This window comes from Populus trichocarpa, chromosome 18 (assembly GCF_000002775.5).
Source record: "Populus trichocarpa isolate Nisqually-1 chromosome 18, P.trichocarpa_v4.1, whole genome shotgun sequence".
NCBI classification, from domain to species: Eukaryota; Viridiplantae; Streptophyta; class Magnoliopsida; order Malpighiales; family Salicaceae; genus Populus; species Populus trichocarpa.
This window is the reverse complement of record NC_037302.2, coordinates 3868515-3877386: the sequence shown is the minus strand read 5'-3', so window position 1 is coordinate 3877386 and position 8872 is coordinate 3868515. Positions and strand designations below refer to the sequence as shown.

Below are 8872 nucleotides of genomic sequence, written 5' to 3'. Positions count from 1 at the left end.
ATTTTGATACTCCTTCCATGTGTTTGTACTGGAGCTTTGATCTTTTTCTACCGAGAAGAGAATCCAAGATAATCATAAGAGTCCAGACAGAAGGGGTTCATCAATTTTGCTTTTACATGCAAGGAAAGAAAGTTAAAATAGCCCTCAATTCTCCATTGAATTTACAGTTCAATGCAAAGTCTCATGGTTATCATAGCTACCATTTATGTAATGGTAGAGTAAAGTGAAGAAGAAGAAGAAGAAGAAGAAGAAGAATAATCTGAACTCATTATTTTCCATAATTTCTTCTGACAAAAATATTATAAATAACCAATGACAACGCATGGCTAGATGCTTTTAATGATAAGCGAATTCCAACCGAGTCTCATGATAGGCATTCAAGGAACTTATTAAGGCTCTTTTTATTGTAAGAAGACACTATGACTCATTTATTTGCCAAAAACTGCCCAAAGACGATTACAATTCGAATTTTTTTCATAGAAATTCAATTCAGTTGTTATGGAACACTAGAGTGTAGAGTGTGGTTTTTTTTTTTTATGTTTAGTTTATGATCGAAATAATTCCGAGCATCTGATTTATTGCTTTCTATTCATTACTACATCAACATTTTATGAATTCTTTTATCAACTTATGTTACATTTCCATTATATATCTTGAAAAATTGGTAAACAGAATTCGTCTCTATATTACCATTTCCACTCTACGAAAACCATACTTTTCTTTTTCTTTTTTCTTTTTTGATTAATGTGGATGTCCAGGCCAGCTTACGCGCACCTCAACTAATCCCATGGACCCTGAAGTTAACAACCATGTAAGCCTTCAGTGGTCATCATATTAGCAACCACAGGCCGGCTCGAACCTGAGACCACAGAAGAAGCAAACCCCTTAGTCTCAAGCTCTTACTATTGGGCTACTGGGCTCGAACCCGATACTTTTCATGAATATTACACTTGCCAGGGTGAACAACTATATGCTTTGGGGCATTAAACCCCCAAAGTTTTAAAATCTTCTAATTTAGATATTTTCTTTTTAATTTCTTTATAAAATGATGCATTTGCACCCTGATATAAAATACTTTCTCTTCAAATTATTTTATTTTTATTTCAACTTCTTTCTCGAGTTTGTTTTTTTAATTTATTAATTATGACATCCTTGTAAAAGATTAGTGATTCTATTCCTATGCCAGCTTAAATACGGATGATCTGCCTATCTAATCCAAGAAACTTTATGCTTAGTCAATGAAAAATAATGTGAGAATATCTCACTGCAAACTAAACCATGCTATACCTAGCTAGATTGGGAGTATTAACATCAACCCATTCAATATGTCTAGAAAGTACTGTTTTAGTTTTACCACCCATCACTTTTACATTTCCATTATATTGTCCTAAATACCAATGAAAATAAATACATATTCTTCTAATGAAATAATTGCTATTCAAAATAAGTAGATTAGCGATCATAATTATTTAGTTTACTATGCAATTTTATTTATAAATTAATAATAATTTTATTTATAAGTTTGATTAAAATAGAATTCTAGTATGTATATTAAATATATATTGAAAACTCTGCTTAAACTGAAATAGTTTAAGGTACTTACTTGTTGAGACAAATAGATTTTGATATAGATAAAAATTTACTATTGTCAATTATCAATCATTTTCAATTAATATTTTACTGCTATTCTAATGAGAGAGCATAATGATATCAATAAACCTCTTAGAATTTCAATAACATTATCTTATTTAGTTGTACTTTTAAACAAGATTCATGAAGTCAAAGGAATAAAACTTGAGATCACTCTACTAAGGCAAGAATCTAAGTTCTAAAGAGAAAAAATGAGGCAAAAAGTAAGAAAAACTAAAGGCAAAAAGAAGTTGAGAAAAGAGAATAAGTTAAATGAATTGTTGCAGAACATCTTTAACCCTTTTTTGTAATGATTTTTGAAATCAGAATATATTAATTCTTACAGTTTTGCCTTAATTACCATCCATAAAAGAAATAAAAACTTGAAATATTTTTTTTAAAAACAAGATGTTTTTCTTTAAAAATTAACTATTTAAAAAGTGGAAGTTTATTGTTCAAACTATTCATTCTAAAAAGTTATTTTATAACAAACTCAAACCTAAATCTACAGTAGATTAGCAAAAAAAAAAAACCCTACAAGTCCTAAGGAGTAATGTCTGCCAAGCATGCACAAATGACTTAAGCTTAAATTCACTTTGTTTAAGCTCATTTATAACTCTTCAACATTCCACTATATAAACAATAAAAAAAATTATATATTTTTAATTTGAGATAAGATTTTGGATTTCACATAAATATCTACCAATAACTTTTTTAGATTAATTTCTTATTCACTAACTATTTCTAAAATAATTTACAATAAAACTTTAACTTTATTTTTAATTTAACTTTGATTAATGTACTTCTTTAACCATGTTTTTTTTTTTTATAAAAAAATACAAACCATACTTCATGTTGAATCTTACAAACGCAAAGCTCCATTCACATTAGCAAAATATCAAATGCGACGTAAATCTCATTATGGTAATTAAGTAGAATATCAAAGGCAAATCCCCATGTTCCATGGAACTTTAAACTTTTCAACGGTTACAGAAATCATTACCACTATCCCAAGTCATCAGTCAAAAGAGTATTTTGGTAATATCCGACAAAACTAAAAGCTTTTCCAACATCTGTCCCTATTTCTCTTTCAACCGTTCGTGTTCAAACACTCTTCAAAGAAAATCAAGGTGCACTTTTGTAATTATAACTCCAATTCATTTATTTACTAAATTCTCCTATTTATGAACTCAAAATCTCCTTATTCCTCTCAGCCTCCATCTTACTCACTATATATCCGCTACAGTTATAGTTTCTCAGTATTTCCTTTCCTACTCTACTCTTTCGATCCAAGTAATTTGTTTTGAACAAATTATTGCTAAGCTTTGAATTTTACTGTGCTCTAATGATGATATTTTGGTACGTCACTAGACATTTTACCTAAGTTCTATGGTTCTTCTCTTGCTTATATCATGCTAAAAAGGTTGTTATAACACTTTTTTCATAGGTGAACTAGGACATCTTCAAATTAGTTTCATTGGATTTAAGGGTTTTTTTTTTTCCTTCAGGCAGAGTATATATGGTTTTTCTTTTCATTCTGTAATTCATTTGTCATCTAATTTTGCTTGGTTATAATTTGGCACAGGGTATAGGAGTGGAATGGGTTCAACCACAGTACATGCATGCAAAAACAGTAAGTTCATGCTCTTCTTGTTTTTAGTGAAAAACCTTCTGATTCATTTTTGAGTTGTTTGTTTTGTTTTTGTTTCTGTTAGTTTTGATAAATATACATTTTATATGCACTTCCAAGAAAAATAAGGATTCCATATAGAAAACTGTGTTGATATGTGCTTTTCATGACATGTTAGCAGCTTCAGATCCGAGGGACTAAGACAAACACCTTCTTTTGGACCAAGGGGGAGAGATTTTGTCATCAATGGAATCCACAAAAGGGCCTCAACCATGTCCAATGTTGTTGTTCATGCTCTTGTTCTTGTTCTTGAATTCTCGGATGTCGAATGCAGAGAATCAGGAACTTGAGCTTCTCTTGTCTTTCAAAACTTCACTTAATGACCCTTCCAAGTATCTCTCAAACTGGAATACCTCTGCCACTTTTTGCAATTGGCTAGGAATCACTTGCACAAACTCCTCTCGCATTAGTGGGATTGAGCTCTCAGGGAAAAACATCTCTGGAAAAATTTCCTCTTTAATCTTCCATTTCCCATATATTCAAACTATTGATCTCTCAAGCAATCAGCTTTCTGGTAAACTTCCTGATGATATATTCCTTAGCTCGTCACTTAGGTACCTCAATCTTAGCAACAATAATTTCACTGGCCCAATACCAAGTGGCTCAATTCCCCTCCTGGAAACATTAGATCTATCCAATAACATGCTGTCCGGGAAAATTCCTCAAGAAATAGGATCCTTTTTTAGTCTAAAATTTCTTGATCTTGGTGGCAATGCTTTGGTGGGTAAAATTCCTCCCTCGATAACAAAGTTGACAAGTTTGAAGGTCTTTACTTTGGCGTCTAATCAATTAGTTGGCCAAATTCCACATGAATTAGGCCAAATGAGAAGCTTGAAGTTGATTTACTTGGGCTATAACAATCTTTCTGGTGAAATTCCTACAGAAATAGGCCAGTTAATTTCTTTGAACCATCTTGATCTTGTCTACAACAATCTCATTGGACAAATCCCATCATCTTTAGGAAACCTCACTGATCTTCAATACCTCTTTCTCTACCAAAATAAATTTACTGGTCCTATTCCTAAATCTATTTTTGGTCTCACGAAGTTGATTTCACTTGATCTTAGTGATAATTTTTTATCAGGTGAGATCCCAGAACTCATTATTCAGTTGAAAAATTTGGAGATTCTTCATCTTTTCTCCAACCACTTCACTGGGAAAATCCCCGTCGCTTTAAGCTCCTTGCCTCGTCTTCAAGTTCTTCAACTTTGGTCTAACAAGTTATCTGGTGAGATTCCAAAAGATCTTGGAAAACATAACAATCTCACTGTCTTAGACCTTTCCACCAATTCTCTCTCTGGAAGAATACCTGAAGGGTTATGCAGTTCTGGGAATCTCTTTAAGCTCATTCTCTTCTCCAATTCTCTTGAAGGTGAAATACCAAAGAGTTTGAGTGCTTGCAAAAGCATGCGGCGGATACGCCTCCAAGATAACAGCCTGTCTGGTGAATTATCATCAGAATTCACCAAACTTCCACTTGTGTACTTCTTGGACATCTCTGCTAACAAACTTTTGGGCAGGATTGACTCGAGAAAATGGGAGATGCCTTCACTTCAAATGCTGAGTTTGGCAAGAAACAGTTTTTTTGGGGGCTTGCCAGACTCGTTCGGCAGCGACAATCTTGAGAATTTGGACCTGTCTCATAATCAATTCTCAGGTGCTATTCCGAATAAGTTTGGGAGCTTATCAGAGCTAATGCAACTAAATCTAAGCAAAAACAAGCTCTCTGGTGAAATCCCAGACGAGCTATCTTCATGCGAAAAGCTTGTGAGTTTAGACCTTAGTCAGAATAAGCTCAGTGGCCAAATCCCTGCTGGTTTCGCTGAAATGCCAGTTCTCGGTCAGCTTGATTTGTCATACAATGAACTATCCGGGGAAGTACCAGCCAATTTGGGAAAAGAAGAATCCCTTGTTCAAGTGAACATCTCTCATAATCATTTCCATGGTAGTTTACCCTCCACAGGAGCATTTCTTGCCATAAATGCAAGTGCTGTTGCAGGAAATGATCTTTGCGGCGGTGATAAGACTAGCGGCTTGCCTCCATGCAGAAGGGTGAAGAGTCCTCTGTGGTGGTTTTATGTTGCCTGTAGTCTTGGCGCTCTAGTGTTGCTTGCTCTAGTTGCTTCTGGATTTGTTTTCTTTCGAGGAAAAAGGAATTCGGAACTCAAAAGAGTCGAAAATGAGGACGGGACATGGGAGCTGCTATTATTCAATTCTAAGGTCTCGAGATCGATAGCAATTGAGGATATTATAATGTCCCTGAAAGAAGAAAATTTGATATCTAGAGGCAAAGAAGGAGCTTCATACAAAGGGAAGTCCATTGCAAACGACATGCAGTTTATCCTAAAGAAAACGAATGATGTGAACTCAATTCCGCCGTCCGAAGTTGCTGAACTTGGCAAGCTCCAGCATCCTAACATTGTCAAGTTATTTGGATTATGCCGGTCCAACAAGGGTGCATATGTTGTGCATGAATACATAGACGGAAAACAATTGAGTGAAGTTCTTCGGAATTTAAGTTGGGAACGACGGCAACAAATTGCAATCGGGATCGCAAAAGCCCTCCGATTCTTGCATTGTTATTGTTCACCGAGAGTTCTTGTTGGTTACTTGTCACCAGGAAAAATTATCGTTGATGGAAAATATGTACCGCATCTCATAGTAAGCCTTCCCGGCTCGCTTTGCATCGACAACACCAAGTGCTTCATTTCTTCAGCTTATGTTGCTCCAGGTAACTGGTCTATTTCTCTCCTTGCTACCAATGGTAATTAATTGTATCTCAATGGTAGTCCAAACATTAGGAATAATTACAGAGGTATACATTTGTCAGAATAATAGTAAATTTTACTTCTTTGTTTTACTTTAGTTGACCAATAAGAATCTAGCAGTCACAGGTATGTGATTAAACAAAAGTCCAACTATGCGCTATGGGCATGCTAAAAGGTTCTGTCCATGCACGCGTCAACCTTAAATTATTAGTGTCGTCAGGTAAAACTACATTATTAGTACTAGTTTACTATTTTCTAAGCCTACACTTCAGAAAACTTATCAGATTAATTGGATTGTTTATGAAAATGTGGGGCACTTTGAGACCTTCTAATTAATATATATGACAAATGCTAGCCATTCTTCTCTGGCAAAGATGTGATAATATTAAAAGAATCTGCATGCTGATATATCTTCAATAGAAAAAAAAAATCAATTTGCATGTGTAATCCATTGAACCTTGGCTAATGCATGGTCTTGCTTTATGTCCATGCATGTAAACCATAAACTTAACATAGGGTTATATTACTTCCGTCTTGTAGAAACCAGAGAAACTAAAGACATCTCTGAGAAGAGCGACATGTATGGATTTGGTCTCGTCCTTATTGAATTATTAACCGGAAAAGGCCCGGCGGATGCTGAATTTGGCGTGCACGAGAGCATCGTCAAGTGGGCCCGTTATTGCTACTCGGATTGTCATCTAGATATGTGGATTGATCCAATGATAAGAAGGAATGCATCGATTAATGAGAATGAGATGGTCGAGACGATGAATTTGGCTCTACAATGCACAGCTACTGAGCCCACTGCACGACCATGTGCAAATGAAGTATCGAAAACCCTAGAGTCTGCTTCGAAGACAAGTTCTTGTGTATTAGGCCTGAAGTTTTCTTCCCTTTTTAAGTATTTTAATTAATTTACCTCCTGATTAATTTCTGTTCAGGTTTCTTCTTCTTCCTCTTCTTCTTTTTTTCTTTCTGCGATTTCTAATATGATTGTTACTCAAATGTTTTGTTTGATGGTATGTTTGACGAACACTACATACTACTATGAGTGTAAAAGTGTACATATAATAAATCCCATTATATGAATTGATGAACTGTAACCTCTTTATAAAGGGTCTTTTTAATTTCTTTCACAGGCCAACTAATAAAGTGTCTTTTGATTCAATTATCTTCTTTTTTTATCACCTTCAACATCATGGCATGCAGTACTTTATGACTAATGATTATGACTCAACCCTCCAATGCGAACGCAGCACTGATACCGATTCCCGAGGATGCGACACAATTGATTGACCATAAAAGAAAGAGAGAGGAACAGAACATATAAAAGGGGGGAATTTTTCCAATTAAAACGGATTTGGAAAATAAATTAAAAGTTTTGCCAAAATAATATTATTTGAAAAGCTTTAGAAAAATAATACAATTTCATCTTATTATTTTTTAAATATAACATTTACTAAATATTATTATTTTTAAAAATTATATAATAACTGTTGTGTTTTAAAATAACAACATTTAAACATGTTATGCTTTTAAAGCGTAACAATTGCCAATCGGTTGACCAGTTTGATATAGTTGTATAATTAGTTGATATTTTTACATAAAAATTATAATTTTATAAATTAATTTCTTCTTTCAAATATATTTTATAAGTAAAAATATATATTTTTCTCCAACTTGTAAATAAAAAAATATACTCCAATTAAAATCTTAAAAACATATTAGTTCTTATGAGTGATTCTGAGGATCTGTTCCAAATAGATTACGTAGATAGCCTAACAGATGTACTTATGAACCAATAAAACAAATTTAGGTTCAGGAAGAGGTTTGGTTGCACCAGATCAGATGATAGCTCAAAATGACCATAACTTTTGATCCGATTGTTGGATCGCGCTCAATTTTTTACAAGAGTTTTTGAAAGCTATTTTTTTTTATCATCGGATCTTTAGATTTTAAAAATCTAGCCCTAGAGCCTTAGTTTTGACAATTTTATAATTTTTCTTATGAATTGATCTACTAGTTTAATGAATGGTTGACTAGTTAAGCATGAATTTAAATAATTATTGCGTTAGTGAATTGCCATATCAATTAAAAATTTTATTGCACTTTCCAATTGCAACATTTATAAGTGTGTTAGTTCACGAAAACATTTTTTATTCTGATTCATTTCTTCATTTATTTGCATTTTAAATGCTAATTTTTCAATTTACCCAATTAGAACAAAGAAAAAGTAGTCAGGAAGTAGGGATTGAAGTGAAACATTACCAAAGTACATAGACTAAAATGTAGTTTATCAGAAGCACCTTTAAGGGAAAAATTCTTCAATAACATGATGTTGCTTAAAGAATTGCAAGGACACTTACAGGAGAAATGGTAAAAAAAAAAAAAAAACTCAAAATGATGATTTCAATTGAATTTTTGAAAAAAAAAATTCTAGTACAAAAACATATAATTCTTCATAAGAAAGATCATATAATTCATGTACTTACTTTATCCCAATTCAGCACTTTCTTTTTTAGTGAAAATAACATACAGTAATTTTTATTTTTTTTAAGAAAAGGTTCAAACGAAAAATCTTTCAGGGGTATGGAGCTTAGTAATGTTAATAGAACTACTACAACTTATTGCAAACATACAGTAATTTACACCAATGTAAAAATGCTTGGATCCAAAGATCGTTGCCCTGAGAATTTGGATATCCTTCTTATCTTATTAAGTTTATTTGTTTTTAAATCTTCAGATACGAGTAATATTTAGTGTACTCCTAATTAAACCGCTTTAT

At 33.1% G+C, this 8872-nt stretch overlaps 1 protein-coding gene across 4 annotated transcripts; it reads left to right on the top strand.

Moving 5' to 3' along the window:
• Positions 1 to 2821: 2821 nt before the first annotated feature.
• Positions 2822 to 7255, top strand: LOC7476695 (leucine-rich repeat receptor-like serine/threonine-protein kinase SKM1). Of its 4 annotated transcripts, none has more exons than XM_002324178.4 (4): positions 2822 to 2988; positions 3215 to 3262; positions 3441 to 6050; positions 6628 to 7255. In XM_002324178.4, the coding sequence occupies exons 3-4, from the start codon at positions 3506 to 3508 to the stop codon at positions 6999 to 7001; spliced, it is 2919 nt and encodes a 972-aa protein (XP_002324214.1). In that variant the 5' UTR covers positions 2822 to 2988; positions 3215 to 3262; positions 3441 to 3505; the 3' UTR covers positions 7002 to 7255. The 4 variants fall into 4 exon arrangements, with proteins under 4 accessions (XP_002324214.1, XP_024446521.1, XP_024446522.1 ...); XM_024590753.2 differs by having other exon boundaries at positions 3438 to 6050; XM_024590754.2 differs by having other exon boundaries at positions 2827 to 2988; positions 3077 to 3262.
• The last annotated feature ends 1617 nt before the right edge of the window (positions 7256 to 8872 follow it).